Genomic DNA, 22,012 nt, shown 5'->3' on the forward strand with positions numbered 1-22,012 from the left:
GTAGCTTTCTGTTCACCTGTGCTATCGTCATAGACAACAGTGGCTGTTTTCCATTTAAGAAACTGCACCAGGTCCAGGATAGCGTAGCTTAATGATGAGTAATCTGGGTACAAATTGGCATAAAAGGTGTCCCTGTTGTCCATCGGATGATGTTTCCACCGCACCTGGATGTGCGGTACCTCCAGAGCATTGCAGATGGACTGCACGGCGTTGGATGAAGAGCTGTGTGACGGCCCAAATATTGCAACCACACCTAAAGACAACTGGTCACAAGCTACAGAAAAGAAAAGAAATAAACAAGAACTTGAAGCGAAAGTGAGAGGAATGCTCTGTAACAGAGGGAAAAATAAAACTCACTGAGTCTCTGATCTGTAAGCCAAAATGTTAACTCCTGAATTAATAGAGACAGATGAAACGCCTGCCCAAATGCACCAATCCTTGACTCAAATCACAACCAGTCACTTACCTTTTCTTGACGCCTCAAAGCTGTCATAGATATTAATCCTCTGTATGTCATAAGTTAATGTTGTGTTTGGTAACAAAGTCCTGTTTCTGTTAATATTATTCACAGCAAATTTAAAAGCAAGCTCCTCGGCGCTGACGAGTGAAACAGGTCCATCCGTTTGCTCGAAAATCCCACCTGCAAAACAAAACAGAAACACACACAGAGGGCCATTAGAACTGATCTCAAATATAATCACGAGCAAACAGACACACAGGCGTAATTTTGGATAGGACTAAATGAAGAAAAATGTTGTGAGGCATTTGCACTTAGGACTAGCAGTAAAGGCAGCAGTGCACATTACAAGAAGTATTAAATTTGCTCAGCAAACACACAGCAACCCTCTCCGTTTTCAGGGAATGCTCCAAAAAAAACCCAAAAAAAACCCAATATAATCTTTGAAGTCTGAAGCCATAATGGATTTAAGGAGTGAGTGTGTGTGTGTGTGTGTGTGTGTGTGTGTGTGTGTGTGTGTGTGTGTGTGTGTGTGTGTGTATGAATGTGTGTGTTTATGTTCGTCTGTCTTCTCCATCAGAGCAGTGGAATATCTTAGGCTCTTCTCTCTCCATTAAGAGATCCTTTTATTTCACCTCAATATGATATTTGAGAAGCAAAAATCTGGACCTGGGTGCTCTTCTTTTAAAGAAAATTCAAAGGAAAGTATTCTTTCATTTTTTTAGATGGCAAGGACTGCTACTCAAACTTACAAAACATGCCTATATGAACATCAAAGTAAAGTATTTCTTCTGATGATATAAGATGATCGTGTGTGTAAGACCATCAGTCCAGCACTTTGTCCTGCAGTGCAGAGAGAGTTTAAAAAAGGAGCAACTCTTTGATTAGCTAAATCTAAAGAGAAATACAAAGGAAAAAGCATACAGAATCAGGAAAAAGAAAAGAAAAGGAGAAATTTTATTTACAAAATGAGCACAAATTGTAAAAAAAACAATGTCAGATCAACTGTATTTTCCCCTTTTCATATATTTCAGTTGGGTTTGTTTTATATCGTTAGAAAGCCTGATTTGGTTCTTTTACAACAAGGTATAATTATTAAAGATCATTTTTCTGTGGAATGAACAATACAGCTAAACGTGTGCATTGTGCCGCTAAAAACCTTCTTCAGCCCATAATGAACCCATATCTCTAGAATCTCTGATTTAACTCCATCCTCCACGATGACAACGCTCTCCTGTCAGACCCAGGACATGAAGAATCTGGGAGAGGATGCTGTGAGTAAAGGCCTCAATTCAACTAAACACGTGTTGGATCATATTTGCTGTAATGACTAGCACAGCCACACTGGTTGACCTTCAATATCTCCTAATTGAAGAATGAGATGCCATACCTCAACAAAATGTGACCAGGGTGATAACATGAGGAGGAGGTGTGTGTGGATCTTCTACATGCTAATGAACTTCTTGGCGGTGTAAAATGATTAACCTGAAATGGCCAATATGTGGTGTTTATTCCTTATTACTGCAGAAGTGTGCAATTATCAATTATCCTCAAAAGCAGCCATTTAAGGAGTTTTTTGGCATGTTTTCTAGGGGCATGATGCACACGGTCAGCTATGTTACGCATTCCACACACACACACACACACACACACACACACACACACACACACACACACATCTTTAGAAGTTTTACACTGTTATGAAGGTGATTAAACAAGTTTTTATAATACCATAACATATTTGGACACTTATTTGTGGAAAAAAATTATAAGACCGCCCTTGCTTTCTAAAATTTCATGTTAATTTTATTTGCCTGCTAAAACAAGTTATATTTATTTGGCAGACAAGACGGTGGTCTGATCACTTTTTGCGACAACTGTCTTGAAGGTTTTGCTAAATCTGTGAATAAAGATAAACACCATCTTTCAAGAGAGATTTCTGCACTGAGACAATAAACCTTGCCAGGGCCGGATTAAAAGTGCACATGCCCCTGGGCCCAAAGTGTTCCAGGGGCACCCTTCCCCACTGCAACATTGTGAAAATTATGAATGACACACTGTGAAACAACATTTCTAACATCTCTCAGCCAGTGGTACCAATAGCAATACACAAGACATGGTGGTGTAACTATCTGGCTTTTATGTACATTTTGTTTCATCTCCTCATTGCTGATGTATGCCCTACGTGGACCCCACATGGGCCCCCAGAGGGTGTAGGCCCATGGGCCCATGCCCACAATGCCCATTGGATAATCCGACCTTGAACCTTGCTCATGGTATCTAGATTATCTTGGCTTGGCCCAGAAATCACTCCCCCATTCAGTCATTCTTGACTCTTAGTGACAAAAAACAAAAGTGTCCCAACAAATCTTATTTCATGCTGTGAATTGTTTATGGCTGGAAACTGGAAAAGTTGCCTCATATTCATTGAAATTTCTAAGAAAACTCAAATTCCAACCCCCTTGAACCCAGTGCCATCTCTTTCTTGCACTAAAATAGTCTCAGCATCACCATTTATGTGTAATTGGCAAAGTAACAAACGGAACATGTACTGTCAGATATGTGACAGCAAAGTCCTCCTGTGGTTTGGCAACAGCCTCCAAGAAGACAGTTTAGACAGCTTCTTAAAAGATGCCTGCAGAAACATCAGTTTACGAAGAGACTGGCTCCTCAACCTCCACTCTCATCATATTATCTTTTCCTGAAACAAAGCAAAATGTATCTGCCATCTTCTGTTAATTCCAGAGAAAAATCATTTCCCTGTCATCAAAAGTTACAAATGTCTGCACTTTAGTTTAACTTTCATTTCATCTACAGAGACAACCTTTCAGAGACATGTTTCCACACCGAGATCACACACTGTTAAACGCAATAGAAAGCATATTTAATGCATTTTAAGGCTTTTTAAATTCCAAATAATAATTAGTCAGGATCTGTTTGTATTCCTCTGGCATCGGGCTTTGTGGTGTGGGACTGCATAGAATTACTTAGTGCCGCAGAGAAAATAAGCAGTAGCAGGATTATGTAGCCTGAAGTTTGTGTTGCGTTCAGATGAAAGTTGCTGGTTAGTTTGTGTCATCGAGCCAAGATTTCATTGTTTGAATACAGACTAAATAGTTCATCGGCATACAGATGGCATATGTTGCATTCACACAGTTAAGAAAAAAAGCAGCACAGAAGATGAATCTATAACAACGGCTGTCACTCAAGTTGGTGAGAATGATTGAAAGAATAAAAATATATAAATAAAAAGTCATCAAAAGCTGATTTTTGCCTTTGCCAGGAATAGCAGCAGTGTGCTACATATTTCACATGGACCTTTAAGCATCCTCAGTAGGAAGATTAAAGTGCTTTAGTTGTGCATAGTTGTTTAAAATATGTGCATTTTATCATCCAGTATTCCATAAACTAGTAAAGAAGCAGTGTGCTGAGTGACATCAAGAGATGAAATTGCAAATGGCGGCCAACTGAATATTTTTGTCTCACCTTCAAATAGAAAAAAAAAAAAAACTTTTATAGAGGTATTTTCATCGAGCCATTGTTTAGTAGTCTGTATGTAAAAGAAACAAGATTAGAGTTTTTATTTCAATGGTACTCTTAAAACACAGTTTACGCTATTTTATAAATGTTTCATAAATAATCTGGAATTAATCTGGACAGAGATGATGATCATGATTTAATAAAACCTGGACTTAAAGTGCACTAAACGGAAGATGGATGTGTGAAAATTAGCTAAATCTGCATTTTTTTTTCTTCATAAATAATTCAGAACTTAACAGATTTTCAAATAAAACCTTAAACCCAACTTTGCCTTAGATCTTGGTGGGCGGTAAAAGTATGTCAGGATCTATTTAACATGACTCTGTGCAACAATAACTGCAGTTAAATGTTACTAATAATATAAAGCCTCCTGTTCCTCTATATGTGCTTCTACTCTGGATTGCTGGTGCATTTTATGCATACGAACCCTTCTTACATGTCTTTCAGCAACCTTTTTAGCAACTTGCAACTTGAACATAGCAATTCCAAAACCACTATGGGGGCAACAGCTTGAACAGAGATCCCCAGACCTTCCTCTGCACAGCAACCTCCTCTTGCTCCTTCCGCAGGGATGTCAAAGCATCCCCATGTCAGCTGAGATGTACCCTCTCAAGCAAGTCATGAGTGCACTTTCAGGCCTATTCCTTGTGGGACCCGTCTGAGACACCTCCCAGGCGACATCATATCATGTCCCTGAGCGTAAAGACCCTTCTGAGGAAGCTCGTTTCAGATCCTTGATTCTATTCTTCAACTATTCATCGGTTGAATGATTTGTGTTCTTAGTGTTGTCTTGCTGCATGAGCTGATTTTCTTTTCTTTGAAAAGTGGTTTTATTTTTCAACGTCATGCTTGTGACTTCGGCTGTAATTCAGAAGTCATTTGTCTGGTGCTAAGCTGTCTTTTCCCACATGCACCACTGATGCACAGATAATAAAATATCATTTTTACCAAAAAGTTTGATTTTGGTCTCAGTTGTCAGCAAAATATTTTTCCCCAACAGTCTCCAGGCTAATTTAGGTAATCATTATCAAACTGCAAATAGAAAGCAATTTTGGCAAAGTAGTAGCTTTATCCTTGACATTATGCCTGCGTGAAACAATGGCAATCGGTTTCCTCTTCATAAAGGTGGGATCGGAGATGTTACAAATCATATTGCTTAAAATCTTATTCACATCCCAGATGTGCCCAATTAATTTATTGCACCAATACAAAAATAAGAAAAAAAGACACCTTCCAATCATTTTAAAAGACCTGGTCTAAAAGATTGACTGGTGATATGTCTGTCAAACCTAACAGCCATTTGCCCCTCCTCCCAAATCCTTCTGAGCATTCCCCTCTTTGTGTACGAATCACACGCTCTCAGAGGCTTGGAGTACTTCTAAAGGCAATAAAGTGAGAGCCAGAACTTGGCTAGATACATCAGTTAGCATACAGCATCAAATATGGTGACCCTTGGAAACAAGCAAGCAAGCCCTTCTGAGCTTTGGTGGCGCAGCATCATCATTCTTAAATATGATCAGACTTTGATTCCTTGTTCTGTCAATGCAACAGGGCAACTTCTCATAATTTCTCTCAATAAAAGAATCTGGTGCTCACATGCTCTTTAAACTTGCAGATAGATTTAAATGGATATGACTAAGTGCAATCATCTTGTAGAATTGATTAGATGATGTTCTTTTTTTTCTTTTTTTTTTTTTTTTTTTTACCGTTTTTAAGGACTATTGCAAAAATCTGACAGAATTTTAAATGACAAAAAAAAAAGACAAAAATTATATGATATTCTGTACAGGAAAGACAAAATGGCCCTCATTAATGACCTTTCATACGCATGACACGATGATGTCATGAGCTAAGGCCTTGAACTCACAAAAGAAATGCCTTGTTAGTAGGTTTGTTGGATTGGTGAATGGTGCCACTTTTACTTCCCACCCACAGATTGTTAGTTTGTAGTATGCATTCAGGGTTAGAAAAAAACTAAATTGAACTAATAAGCTTTGCTGTCATTGGTCAGGTTCCGTTCGTTCAGCAAGGCTCTTTCAAAAAACCATTGTCAACAGACAATCTGGTGAGACTGGGTTGTAAATTCACTCTATTTTAGGGTTTTAGTCATGTTTTGGGTTTTGCACTGCCATGGCCTATCACACAAACACCTCCCTGTCAGACTGGTATTATTCCACTAATCCCAGAGAATACCTGGTTGCGGAGAGCTAAGCTTGGAAATAGCAGCTGTGACCTGCTGATGCCCCTGAACAGATCCCCAGTGCCTGGATCACAGAATCATATACCTCTGTTGCTGTGAGCAAAGTGGTAATTCTGAAAGCCAAGCTCATCTTACTATTTATGACTCAAAGCCTTCCTGGATTGCGAGGGGACGTGATGCATAAACCTGCTCGATGGAATGCATCACATTAAAATAAATGAATCCTTCCATTTCATGGGGAAATCTCATTAGAGTACATTAAGTAATTGCTGGAGTATATAGTAATTTGACTGTTAAGAGGATAAAATGTGCATTGCTCAGAAGCACTCTAACAAATTTAATAAACACAGGGAAACCTGCTCCTCGGGAGGAAAATCTTGCAGATAATTCACTTTGCCTTTTTCAGAAATCTGCCATAAGCACAATAGCACGGCTTAATATGCAAGACCTCCTGCAACTCCATCAAACAAGGGACAAGCTGTTCCTTTTAACATCGAAGAGAATTTGCCTTAATGATGCAGAGATTGGATGTTTACAAGTTTCCATTTAAACAACTACACTGAGTATTCATTTTTGCAGTGGGCGTTTACAAATTGAGACGCATGAATTTCAAATTTGTTCTTGTGAATCACAGTCAAAAGGCTTCAAATTAGCGTGTCTTGAATAGACAAGAACACAAAGGCCTTTAATTAGTCTCTAAGGTCCTTCCACAATATATAAATCAGGCACTAATTGCAGCTGTTTCCATAATTTGTCCTTTGAGAACTTTGTAGATCGGCTGCATTCAAAAGGCAAAGCCTGATGCGACGAGTGGATGGTTCAGACTTTAACCGAAAAACACAGATAAAAGTAGATCAACCAAAGTTAGTGACACCCAGACTGCAAAAAGGAGGGAATACACTGTTCTATACTAGAATGTGCCAGAAAATGAAAGGAAAATAAGGAAAGCAGAGCAATTTTGTTCACTTTTGTAAACACCTAATCAGCATCGCTTCATCCTCATATCTTCACGTCAAACTGTCAGTGCAATGTTTTGATGCTTTTAAAGTTTATCTTCTGAGTTTGTTGAAACTAGTGATGCAGTGAGAGCACTTTTTTTTTTTTTCAAATAGAGTAGAACAAGGACTTACATTTGAGTACTTGACAATGAGGAATTCTTACACGAGAATTCATTAATAAGTGTTCATCTTTAATGCAAGGTGCGATGACTGAGGAGTAAATTGTGTGACGTATCCAATGGGTCATCCTGCAGTCATCCTCTGAATTTATGGTTAGAGAACTCTCAAAATCCTCCTAAATAAAAAGGAAGGTGGATTTCAGTGGTTCAGTTTACACCTGTAACAAAGCACCAACATGTCTTCTCACATGGTGATAAGGGCAAATTTGGGTTTTTAATGTGGCATGAGTAATAACTTTGTTGTTTATGCATCAATACTTTTCTAAAAAAAAAATCACATTACTTGCAAAGATTATTCTCTTTGCATTAACTTGTCAAGTCATTTTTTCACATTAGTAGTATTAGTACTGGAACACTTTTATAAATACCGTGCATGCACATCATATCGGATTGGGCTTTTACTGGTATTGGTGCATCCCAAGTACAAACCATTTCACATTTACACATTTGCAGACTAACATGAAGAAAAAAGGTATTTAAAAATGCATGACGACGGAAAGAATGAAAAAGAAAAGCAACTGTTCAAAACAGTTAAAATAATATTTAAAAAATGAAAAAAAATATGACCAAGTCATTACTTTTAAGTTGATAAAACATTATTATTTAGGGAAATGAATTATACATTAAAACATTTGGCCTGTGTGTAAATGAAAGCCTTGGGTCATGTGTGGTGTGAATTAAAATCAAGCTGAATTTTAATGTTAGACAAGAGGCTGCGGGTGCAGAGAGGTCTGCTGGGCCTTAAGGAACTGACAGAGACATGCTGTGCCGAGTCACAAACAGAAGTTTCACACTTCAGCTCTACATGCCCTTGCAAAAAAATCTATGCAGTAGCATGGAAGCCCCACATGTTACGTACCCGCAAACAACACAGGCAGACATCGAAGCATGAACCAAGCCTCTGCCGTTATGGAGTGGCAGACTTCCTGTAAGCCAGATTAGCTGGTTCGGTTGGAATCATGTGTGCAGCTTCCAGTGAAAATCCTCACTACTTTGAAGGACTTCAAGAGTGTAGTCTAAGTGGCAAAATAGCATTTAACCAAAAACCAGGCAACTTTGAGAATATGGCCAGTTGTTGGATTTATCCACTTATGTGTATGTTTTTCTGATATAAAATAAAACATATTAAAGCTGTTTACTTCTTATTTGATGCTTTATGAGCTGAAAAACAACCTGCGATGTCAATAAAGTTATTTATGCTCTAAGATTTTTTCACACTTTCTTTCCGACTGTGAATATATTTCTGTTGTTTTGACTTAAATAAACCAAGAATGAAAGTCCTATTTATTTAATATAAAATGATTGTTCATCTGTGTCCTTATTTTAGGAGAAATTATGCAGTCTGAGGGTTTTTATATTAAAATCTCTTCAAGCATTTATAAAGACGTTTAGCTAAAATATTCCAGTTTTTCCAGCTTTAAACAGTTGCCTGCAGTTTTTGTTTTTATTAGTCCTTTTTTTTTTTTTTTATTCCTCCTGTCAAGCAATATGTGTGCTCAAAATAAATGCAGTACCTGAAATCTAAAAGCAAAGCAAGGTCATTTTTAGTTTTAGATAAAAACAACAAAAACATTGCCCTTGTGCAACATGTTTCAGCTGAGATGTATTAAGATCAGTGGGCCTCATCTGGCAACCTCTCTTTCAAACAATTTTGTTCTAAAACTCTTGAATTTCTTACGAAAGAAGAACAAATTTTACAAACGCTATGGAGCACTGTTACAAACATATGCGTCCCCTCAAATGGCTGAAACAAAGTCCAAATCTGTCTGGTCCCCTGCTGTCAACTTGTTTAAAGTTTCATAATAAATGAACAGAAATGACCTGTTACAATCCTAAATAGCTTGTTGTCATTTGCAAAGCATTTTATACTCCTAATTTAAAGAAATATAACTTAATTAATGTCCAAGTCACCTGTTACTCCCTGATGCACCTCCTGGATGATGAATAATTAAAATTTACTAAAGCTCTGCCTTTTAATTGTAATTAGTGTCATTAGCAAATCATGGTTATGCTCTGGTTAATAACATTATTGGCCAGATTTCGGACTCACCTGGGGGCTTCATTTTGTCAGACACACTACGTACTCCATCTGCGCAGAGCATCTTAAAATGATTCCACAGCAGGTGGCAACTTGCTTCAGCTGCACTACAACATGACGATGTGTGTCCTGAAGCTTTCATGGGACAAAAGCTGGCTTGCTGTCCGAGTTCAGGATCAATTAATATTGCTTTGCACACAAAAGATGCTTGATATGATTTGAGTCTCACTGTGGGATTCATGTATAGCGCTTTAAAAATGAGGAAAAAACAGACTTCCGTGCCCATCATGTTATGTCTTCATTCATTTCTTATGTTACGTTTTATATTTCCTTCATCTGTCTCACCTCTATTTGCAACTGTCTGCACATCGCCCACTAGTCTTGACCTTGTACATTTCATACAAACCTTAAGCAAATGAGGCAAAATGAGGCTTTGAACTATCCTGCTTCTTTGTCACGATTATTGAGGTTGGTTTTGTTAACTGCAGTATATTTATATAATGGCAGATATAATAAATCAATATATATATATATATATATATATATATATATATATATATATATATATATATATATATATATATATATATATATACATATATATATATATATACATATATATATATATATACATATATATATATATATATATATATATATATATATATATATATATATATATATATATATATATATATATATATAATATACACACACACATATATTTAGGATTAATTAAATAAGAAAATTGTTATATTGGTATGCAAATAAACATATTGCATGGTATATTTTTCATTTACTACATTTTATTATGGGATTTATTAAACTTGTTGCACAAATTTCTTGCTGCCACACAAACCAATTCAGCAACCCAAACAATGAAAGTAGCTCATTATGCTCTTGGATGCGTGTGTGCTCGCCCACTGCATTTCTGAGTGTTGCTCTTTTGTACTTTCTTTTCACTGGTGGGATTCCCAATCTTCCTGTGAATAGCTTCCTGTCTCCCTGGATGTACAACAGCACAATGATGGCTGCAAACAATTACCAACACAAAGCATATTCACAAATCACTGCAAACATTCGGAAATGCAGCCAATTTCGGAAAGAATATGTTCCTTGGTAATTATGGGTAACAACACAACACTAGGGACCTATGTGTTATACAATACTGAGACCAGTAGTGAAGTTTGCCAGTGCTGCATTTTGTCCCACACAAAGCAAAAACAAACAAAAAGAAAAAAGAAAACAGCCCGAGAATCTGTTTCATTTCATGACTGATAAGTATCATGAGAGGGAAATACAGGTGTAGCTTCATGGTGTCTAGCAGCATGTTAGTTCATAAGAAAAGTCACTTCACAGGACAGTTGCAGGTTTGTTCTAGTTCAACTGTATATGCACATATCCACACCCCACATCACCCCCTGGCTCAGCTTTCATCATTTAGTCCAACTGCATACAGGCCAGGTGAATGTTAAGACTCCCAAGTGTCTGTAGGTGTTAGTGTGAGCATGTATGTGTTAGAATAAGGGGAGGTGTGGGTGGGGTGGGATGATATTTGTATCTCTCTTGGCTCATGCTCCAGTCCCTGCACAACCTTAATCAATGATGAGCCACATTGGAGTAAAGATAATGAGATGGTAGAGACCAGCTGTAAAATAATCTGCTTTCATACGTTCAGATCCAAACAATCTCATGTTGGTGTAACTAAAGCAGAAATGAACTTGATTATGCATCTGTACTTATTAACTGCAAGCCTGAGAGCTAGAGTCAGTCTTAGAAATTCCAATCAAAATATTCAATGTATCTAATTAAATAAAAAAATATAATGGAATGAAAATTTAGTTTGTCTTCAAAAATGGGTTATAACTATAGAAAACACATCCAAAGCTGTCAAGAGGCAAAAAGATTTTTTTTTTCCTTTTGAAAAGCTGTTAATAAAAGATTTTAAAAAGACTTATTAAACAGGGGTAAAAATGAATTAATAAGTCAAAACATAAAGTCTCTGACAGTTAAAGAGAATAACTGGTGTGTTCTGTGGGGAAACGTTGACTCCAGAATTTCATGTGGATGCTACTCGGTCATATATGACTTACAGCACATAACCGCAGCAATATTTCTGTTTGTTTTGCTGTGAAATCATGCAAACATAAAGAACAATAACCTCACAGCATCATAGCATCTGCAGTATTGGGAGCCAGGCGCTGCAGCTGCTCTCCACCAACTGCATGGCCTCAGGGAATGGTGAGAAACGTCGGGCTTTTATCTGATCAAACAGATGATTGGTTCAGATGTTGGCTCAACAGCACACTTTTAAGTTTTGTTGAATTGGATAGATTTTTGGTTTTATTTTTTATTTTTTGTAGTTTTGTTTGAACATTCAAATGTTCAGTCTTTTAATAGAGTAAATGTGTAGGTGTTAAATCAAAGATGCTAAAAGCATTTTATCTTACCGGTGATAAACTACTGGAGAAATCATAACTCTGTCTTACTGTATAATAATGTTGGATTGTTTGGACAGTAACAATCAAACAACTTTCTTAATATCAGACTTACAACTTAAAAAAAAGAAAGAAAAAAAATTCAATTTTTATTCAGCTGCAGACTGATGTGATGCTTTGTATGAGAAATCATGTAAAATGGTGGTCAGATCATGAATATATTGATTATAGACCTCTTGAATAGAATTTTAATTGGCTCCTCCTTCACAACCCAATTAAATACTGTGTAAAAACTGGCAGAAGGCTATTGGTCTCATGGTATATGTTGTTTTTACCTTGTGCACCTGCCTCTTATAGCTAGTCTGTTGGATGAGGTGCAGCTCATCTCTAATAAGCCTAAAACACATTTGCCAAAGTGTCAATATCACAGTGGCTGTGGTCTTTACCACGGGCACATTTGTACTGCCCGACAGCAGCACAAAGGCTATTCAAGTATGACTTGAAGAACATTGTGAGGAACCCAGGGCACGAAGTCAAGGCAAGGCAGGTGAATTTGTACAGAACATTTCTTGTACATGACTGTTCAGTGTTTGACATACAGCAGGATGCAGAAAGCATTAAAGGCTAAATTTAAAAAGAAAAAAAACTCTCCAGTTCTAAGTCTGGTAAAGTCTCTTTGGGATGGGACATTATCATAACCCTTGCTTCATAATCATAAATAAAAACAATGTAATACATTACAAACAATAATCTGGGAACAGGTTAGATTAATAAGGAGGGCTCGTTTCTGCTTAAAGGTACTCTGATCATATAAGATACTGTTCAATCTGGACAAAAAATCTTCATAGAGCCAATTAGTAAATATTTTATTTCAGCTTGAAGATCCTACAAATGAGAGTTGCAAATATTTCAAATGCTCCAATTTTACATGAATTAGTTAAAGTGTAACTGGTGCTGTGCTGTGGAATAAACCCATACTGCTTAACAAGCTTAAATGTACGCGCAGCACAACCCAAACTGGAGATCCCAACCATCTTCCGAAATCTACATGTGACTCACATTGTCACACAAGATTACAAAGTATTATTTAGTGGATAATTCCAGAATTTTCCTTGCCAGACAGAGACTGGCTGGCCAAAATAATGAATTGGCAACTTTTCTGCGGGTTAGTCCCTTCAGTTTTCATGCTGGAAATGTACCACTCCATTGGAAGCCTGAGAAAATGTGCTGGACTCTGTTCTTTTCCCTACTTAGCCCATCAACGTCATACCCTGCAACGTTGGCTGAAAACACATTTCAAGTTGCTATTGTGTTTATTTACTTAAATATATCCAAATCATTGACATTCAAAAGTAGCAAAAGCAGAAAATTCCATATCTTACTAGTCAATAAATGTGTAATGCTATAAAATAACATATATAATCATTATATATATATATATATATATATATATATATATATATATATATATATATATATATATATATATATATATATATATATATATATATATATATATATATTGAAGTCTACTGAATATACTTGTGAAACTGATCATAAAGTGATTCTGCATTAACTTATAATGACAGAAATAAGACCAATATCCAATCTGTGAATCACCTCAATATTTGAGCCTGATAGTTAAGCTGAGGGTCTTGTGAACATATGTTGCCTTAACTTTTGAGAGATATTTTCATCCAATAACATATGTTGTTTCAATCCAAATCCATCAATAAACATAAATAGTTATAACAGTTTCCTAACTTTGTGCAACTCAAGATTCTACTTTGAGATACCATCTTTATTCATATTCACACAAGACCAGAACCACTGAGGTTTACTCAAACAAAGCTTTACGGTTAGTTTTTTTTTTTTTTTTTTTTTTTTTTAAAGTCTCTCAGCTCCTTTCACAACTTTTTTAATAGTGCATACGCTAAATATTGTAAAACTGTCTGCAACTCCTGCTATAGATTTATCCTAGCTAATAGATTATTATCTATTATTGACCTGACTGTGAGGACCACCACACTTTAAATAAACATTCTTCATATATTTGGATTATGAATCAATAAAGATCCATTAAAAGATTTCTCTGTATAGGTTCAGCCCTCTGGGGGTGAGTTTAATATGTATTTATTAGCAGTACGAGGGGTTGACACACACCTCTACACTGTCTCTCCTTGCAGCATACTGCAGATAAAGCTTGCCTCTGCGACTTGTCTCTTTGCAAAGCCAACCTGAATTAGAGCTTCTATTTGTCATTCAGACTGATTCATTCAGTCTTCATTGTTGCCCTAATGATGTATTTAACTTGCTGTTGTTACCACCAGTGACAAATAATTGTTTTGTCAAATCCCTCATATCAATCCGTTATGTCAAATGACTGTTTATATGTCTGACTTTGACAGGATTTATGAACAGCAGATGTGTTTTTTACGTCTCTAGTAAACCTTCCAGCTAATGAAGGCAGGCGTATCCTCGGCTAGTTTTTACTATCTTGCAGGATGCAGTGGAGTTGTTTTTATTTACAAAAATCGAACATAGCTGGCAGGAATAAGCTATTCAGATGATGCATGCTCAAGCTAATTGCCGTTTTTGTCCCAAAGTATGATTTAAAGCTTGTAAATGTTCTAAACTAACAACAGAAATGAAAACGGAGGACAGAAAATATAACCGACGTCTGAAAATGTGTTTCTGAAATTCCAAAAAGCTTCTCTACAAAGTGTGAAATCAGCATTGTTTAAAGTGTCAAATATAATATGTACCGCATTCACACAGCATAATACAATATTGCATAGATTGAATTTTGGCTCTGAATGTTTGAGTCCATAATGAGAAAGGCTGTTTTAATTATTTCTCCTGCCAGTTTACTGACTGTCCACAAGAATCTCATCCAGCTCCATCTCAGCTGAGATGCATTCTTATTTATTTGACACGATTAGTAGTACTCATGCAGCTCTATAATGTTGTGATATCCCCTCTGTCAAAGGACTGTCAGGTAACAACACATTTGTAAAATCTAATTTTATGCTCAAGTGGTTCTGCTTCTGCAATTTATCGCAGCTATCGCTCACCTTCTCCTCTGCTCGCTCCTGCTAGCTTCTCTTTTACTCCCTCTTCCTCTCCAGTCTTTACCCTCTCTTCCCAGCTTAGTGAGGTATTTTGATCTCATTATCATTCCCAAACATTCACACCGGATAATCTGTCAGGGCGGGAGCCAGTGCTCTGCAACGTTCAGGGCGCCCTGGTCATGATTAGGGTTATTGGGGCGTGTTTGCAATGAAAATGCTCCTTTTTTTTTCTCTTTAAACAAGAATTAATGGGGATATCTTTCTTCCTTCATGCCTTTGAATTACATCTTTCAGTAAAACGTAGATGTTGGATACTTTGAGGACAATTGTGGGACAACCCAAGGACATGGAATTGATTACCCAAACTGAGTACCAGGGCTCAGATGCCCTTTTACAAACCACAAATCCCTTTCCAGGATGACTGCACAATACACAGTGAACCTGCATTACACAATCCTGCTCCACAATGCATGATACAAACAGCCACTTCCCCCGTCTGTGGCCCATTGTTATCATGGAGGTAAAACCCTCCCCCTTGCCAAATCCTCACCTCAGCGCCAGTTCAATCAAAGGCTTTGCCAGAAAATCGGGGGATGAGACAATGGTAACTAACGCCAGGTGGATGGCGGCTCTGAGCCGCGCCAAGCTACCTGTGTCCATCACCGTCTCTACCCCATCCATCTCCTAACCTGCAGTCACCTTTCTTTGTCCACATATGGTGAGAGAATTATGCAGACCTGCAGCCTTGGCACTTTGTCACAGTGGGACTCAAAGCTGGCCAACAGCAGAAAAAAGCTCCACACTGTGCATGAAAAGCGGCTTTGGAAGGCGCACCTTCCAATAATGTGTATGTGTGTCTGGGCGAGTGTGTGTGTTTATGAAGTGCGCTTACATAAAGATAAATACAGGACAGTTACCTATTGTATCCTTGGCAACATTTGTCAATAAGCAATTTGATCATGACCCCAACCAAGCTTACTCACCAACCAGCTCTGACTGCCTCCTCTTCCTCTGGTTTAAAAATACAGTTCACACATTATTGTTCTGTGCCTGTTATATTTGGTCAGAGTAGTAAAATGATGCAAGGCCTATGTCAAAGCTTATATTTTAATCATACACATGATTATGGCAAATCGTTTACTTGAAATAATCTTTTTAACCTTACTGTAACATATCATCCCCAGGCACTGATGCTTACCACATGCACCAGCTGTAAAGCCTCATATTTATTCTGCTTCTAGCCATCTATACCTTCTCTTGCTGTTCTTTTAAATAACATAAGCGGCATTAATGTAAGTGGGAACACTGTAAAAAACTCTTCAGACATTTAGAGAGATTGAATTTACTCTTACTTGTTGATTTATTATTGGTAAAACTTAGTTCAGAGTGCAGACAGTAGCTGGGTCTACAAGTGTTGAGATTTTCAAGCAACCGTCACTTCAAGCAACCATCAAAGGGAGGTTTTCTCACTAAATATTGATGATCAAAATAAGTGATTTATGCAACATGATTTGTACAGAAGCCATGAGGAAACAGTGTAACAAAGAATAAAAGTGACAGGCTTCTAACTATATTTGATGAGACTAATAAAAATAATGATAATGTGTTTCTTTTAAAACACAAACTACTGAGCTATTTTACTTGTATTTTAAAAGAAAATAACAAGCATGGGCTTTCCACTAAGGTTAACAGGAAACAAATGGAAAGAAACCATCCAGAATTATACTTATTAATTCTAAACCCATTGAAATCTTAAAGTTTAGCTGAGTGTTATGTTTTGTTTTTTTGTTTTTTCTTATGTTTTCTCTGTTTTTTTTAAAGACTAATCATCATATGTAAGACCTGACCCATGGAAAATGGGAAATAAGTCATTTTTTAATACAGGTTCTTTTTATGGACTTTAAACAGAACGTGAAAATAAATAAATAAATAAATGAATAGCTCAATTCCGGGGGGACATTTGCCATTTATTACTATAAGATATGTAAAAATTATCATTGTGCAATCTTTTGCTTTCTGATATCTTTTAGGGGTCAGAAGACAAGTATCAGCTTTGTAAAAAAAAAAAAAGAAATAATACAAGAAATGCAATTTAACAACACAACTGCTTTAAGACAACAGGCTTGCTCTGCAGAATTAAAAATGAATGGTTATCAGAAAACCTAAGATCATTGGTCTGCTTTTATGATAGTGTTATGTGACATTACCGTAGATTACGCCTATTTTTAATACTCTTTTACCTAGCTATATGTGAGGCAGATGGTAAAACACCTTGAATTTTTGTGGTTGCTAAGTTTGTACATTTGGAAACATCTTCCTGATTGACAAGATTTTATTAACTTATGATCTATCACTATTACTCAAATCCCTTTCTAGATAGTGAAGAAGCCACTTGCTCCACATTGTTAAATGCAGGCTTGTTTTCGGTATCTAAGCGTGGCAACATGTCACTGTCTCCCCCACACAAACACATTTACTTTTCCATCTTACACTGTGTTCATCACCTTTTATTTTGCGTTACAATCAATAAAATGAGACAAGTGTTGGTGAAACAGTCGCCCTTAAGGCTGATTGTTAAGCTCTACATGGCAAGGCTTCACATTTGAGATTTTACGTTCATAAAATTTGTCTCTGCTCATCTGGGGAGTCATTCATGGGTTTCATTTTCACAGCAAGTAGTGTTTTAACCAATTAACCTGATGGTCAGTTAAATGAGTCAGGCATTTTACACTGCTTGTTATAGGCTGCTACTTATCTTTTTTGTGTTTTTTGTTTGTTTTTTTGTTATTTGTTGCCAAATAAAACTTACGGAAATAATAAATAGAAATATGTCAGTATGGTTGTTGCTGTAGAATCATGATGTATTTACACACATACAGCAGTAATATTGTTGATAATTTTTGTAAGAACCAACTAAATCTACTAAAACAAACAAATCGGCTTTCTTAATATTCTTCAAAATACTATAGTTAAGAAAACATACATTTAATAATGACAAACAAAACTTTTTGTAATTTGTCATTGTTGGATTATAAAATGCAATCTGATTAAAAAGACAGACATGAGCTGAGTTCTATGAGGTTGAATTTGTACTTTCTAATATGGTTTTTTATTCATTCAAGTTTAGTTTTAGTTATCTTTGCTACTATTTGTATTTGTCATTTATAGTTCCTTTTTTCATTCCATGTTAGTTTTGTTTAGCGCCACACATTTCTGATTGTCACACCTCATTTGCAGCTAGTTGTTATCTCCCTTAGTTTGAATACTCACTAGCTCGCTTTAATTACAAGACCTTCTAGTATTGTAGTTGAGTGAATTCTGTTTCTTTTGCTTGCTGTTTTAGTTTAAGTACTTTAAAGTACCTAATATTTGTGCTATTAAATACAATGCCTCAGCTTACTTCCTTGTCACCTCCAAATTAATCTAAGCATGTGTCCTCTCCATACAACAGAGGTAATTTATTAGCCACCAGACACTGAAAAACAAACATGGCAAAGCAGTAGATTATTGGACTGTTCCAGAAAACAACATTATTTTTAACATTAATTTCAAAATTTGGGTAGGGCCACATTATTAGATGGTAGTTTCATAACCACTTAGCTGCTTTTATATTTAAACACAGTTATAAAGCGCTCTAAAGTGTCTTGAGATGGCATTGCCGCAATTTGACGCTATATAAATAAAGTTTAATTGAATTGAAGAGAATATGAGTTTTCACAACTCTTTTGACAGTGCTGTTATTTGATTTTGAATTTGATTTTTTTTTTTTTTTTTTTCTTTTAAAATACAACAAACATCTCTGGCAAAGAACTCCAGGAGAACTCGACTGGAACACAAATGACAAAGAAATAAATAAGTCATTTCTACCAAACATAAACAATACAGTTTTAATCTTTAAAAAAAATCATAGTTCAGATTTAGCTTAGAACTGAACAAAGCTTTTTGAGCTGAAAGGTTGACCAGGGTCTGAGGACTAGTCAGAGTCAATCCTTTTTTTTTTTAAAGTCCCTGCAGGTGCTGCTAAATATAAACCTGCCCTACTTATTGTTGGACAGACCACACATGCAAAGTTAATGTAGACAAATGAGGGGGAGGTGCTGGTCAGATCATTTGGGGCACCTCTGGCTCGTTTCTGGGACAAGAGGCACTCAAATGGAAATTAACTTCAGCGTGTCCATGAGTGTGTGCACATCCTCTGGAACAAGACCAATCTTTACACATCTGAATTGAGGACCAGGGCACTCATTTTTTCCTCCAACTTTTCTGGTAGTATGAGGAGGAAGATTCTTCCCCTCAGGCCGTGCGTTAAGGGCAATGTACTCAAGAGGATTAGCACAGAGCGAGAAGCAATGAACGTGAAGGACTGGTCAAACGAGCAACATTAAATGATAAATTCTTGGCAAAGTCTAACACTTTAAAATATCTAGATTACAGTTTGAGACTTTTTTTTTTTTAACTTTTCAGTAAAAGTAATAATTTCAAAATATGAACATTACAGCAAAAACAAGCCATATTGCTCTGCATCAAAGCAAGTACCCCTCATGACTTTATGCATGTCAAAATGTTTGACAGCTTTGAAGTGATTGACAGCCACATGTAAAGAGACTCTCCACGGCAAGCAACTGAGTTACATGAGAGGACATGCAAAGGTTTCAATCTGCATTCCACAAATATACAAGAATTATTTTCCCTATTTTCAAAATCTGTATTTCAAAACCTGCTTGTTGAATAAACTCATCAACCTGCCGCTTCCATGTCAGCATTGTCCTGATGGCGAATGAGACAAAACAAAATGATCATGCAGGAGATACTGTGCGAGAAAACTGTTGCATTCATTTTGTTTTGTGAATGAGAGCCATTTATACTTAGAGTAGAGAACAAAATGCGCAAAGCTTATATTTTTGTTCTTTTTCAAACATGGCATGCCTATTGAAGGTTTATAATAAAAGCTGCCTGTTTTATCACAGAGCACAAGCATTATTCCTAAGCACTTTGCACCGTCTTTTCAAAGCCGATTAGAACACGGAGAAGGAGGCCAGCTCACCCTTGCAAAGGCAGGATATTTACATTTCAGCACCGTGTGCAGTGAATTTTAATTTGGCTGCTACGATTTAACACAACAGCTTCCTAGCAGTTTTACACATGAGCGCTTAATGGCTTCGTTAACACCCCGAGGGACTTTTCTCATTACCTGATCTGGTCAGCTCTGACAGGTGCAACGAGTCTCATCACTGATCTTTGTTCATAGTGCCAAGTTCCCTCTCACATAACAGCAGACCCGGAATTAAAGCAAACACTTGTGAGTCAAAAAGCCACGGCATTAAAGGAAAAGTTAGCAGGGGAATCATTTTAATTAGATCAGTAACCTTGACAAAAACATATGGCTTAAAGTTAAACATCTAAATTATTCCCGTATTGCCTTTTTTGAGTATTTTGGAAACTGACCAAGAACACCATTAAGCCATTTAAAACAAACCCATTAACTATTCGTTTTATTCCAGACTGGAGTCCAGAGACAATTATGTGGAAGAAAGGAAAAAAAAAAAAGGTTTAGCTTTTTCCTCCATTAAATGAATCAAACACATCAGGCTATGTGCCGTTCTCTGTAAGCATTTCATGCTATTTTCCCATAACTTTGCATAACGGAAATGACCTTAATGCAGCTACACATGTAGCCATTCTCATTTTTGCATTTGGCAATCACGGAAGGTATCTATAAAAAAGATCAGATCATCATCCCATAATAATTGAAAGCTCATATCTGAGCATCTCAACCTTCTGTGACAAATTCAACCAAATGAGTTGTAATTGAAAGACCAAGTCTGATCAAACCTTGTTTTTTTTTTTCTATCTTAAACCAAGAACTTCAAGCGTACCACTAAATTCCCTCTGCTACATACAAACTTTCAAACTTGCATGAATAATTGAACACAATTTGACAAGAAGTTGGGAAAGTTTTCACACAACAGTCAAGTGTTCTTGCCAGCATCTCCAGAGCGCAGCATCTTGTTTTCTCACATCACTTCCTCCTCACTCAGCCATCGTGTGATGGTCACACATGCTGCACAGCATAAATTGTCTTCACTGTTTTCTTTGATCCCTGACATGGACATGGCATGTTGCTAAAGCACCATGTGGACTACTGGCAATGATTTGACACATCCCTGTTGAAAGAACTCGTTTCATGTGTGCACCTTGTGAATTGCCAATACAGCAGGCTGTGCATCATGTCTTATCGATCAACGGAAAAACAACAGCAGTAAGTCTGACTTGTTTAGAAATGGGATGGTGATTTATACGAGACCTGAGATATCTTTTAGGTTCATATAAGCTGAAATTCCCAGTTACTCAGTTTATAGAAAGCAATGCAAGCAACTTTATTAAGTATTTGTAAATCATCTTTTGGACAAAAATGTAACGATACTCAATTATTCATTTTGCTTAAATATAAATCTCCAAAATAATAACAAAATATACTTAATATAAGGAATTTTTTGAATACTTAAAATGTGTTTGGGATCAGAGATTAGGCCTGTTGCAAAAAGCAATAAGTGAATTAATCACACAATAAGAAAAAATGCACGCTGTAAGTTTACCGGACACAAAAACATTGATTTGCCTTTCTTTTCTCAGCTGCATTTGTTTTAAGACAATATTAACTTAACACTGCAATACATCCATCTGCACTTAAAACACAACCATGTTTTGCAGTTTTCCCAACTAGGAAAAAAAAAGGACCTAAACAAACAGACTAGCTCCATCTTCCCAGTCCACGATCACTGGGGTGTTTAACCGACAGATTAAATAGAACCAGGAGGGTGCAAAGTGGTGTGCAGTCAGACAGCATGGTTTGTAAAGTGATGCTGCCCTTTAATATTGTATAAAAGGCAACATTTTGAAAAATGTTGCAAACATTTCACAGCCAGTATGAATTGCCTGGATGAACATTTTACCATTCCACATCTGGTCAAGTCAAAACATGTCCCCTTAGATGAGCTTGACCATATTCTATGTAACAGTGCTATATTGTGTTTAGAAATCATTTGTTCCAGATAACCACATTGCCAAAACCCCAGGATAGATCCTGATCT

The 22,012-nt window shown here is 36.7% G+C and overlaps 1 protein-coding gene across 1 annotated transcript in view; it reads right to left on the reverse strand.

Annotated features, from left to right (window-relative positions):
• grik3 (glutamate ionotropic receptor kainate type subunit 3) overlaps window positions 1-22,012 on the reverse strand; it is a gene marked incomplete at both ends in the record, with an annotated part of 101,211 nt that overhangs the window by 40,810 nt on the left and 38,389 nt on the right. Inside the window, 2 exons of the mRNA XM_079241400.1 lie at window positions 17-274; window positions 467-640. Of these exons, the coding sequence (XP_079097526.1) occupies window positions 17-274; window positions 467-640 (432 nt within the window). The remainder of the gene's footprint in view (window positions 1-16; window positions 275-466; window positions 641-22,012) is intronic.

Source organism: Telmatherina bonti (genome assembly GCF_933228915.1).
Source record: "Telmatherina bonti genome assembly, chromosome: 5".
NCBI lineage: Eukaryota > Metazoa > Chordata > Actinopteri > Atheriniformes > Telmatherinidae > Telmatherina > Telmatherina bonti.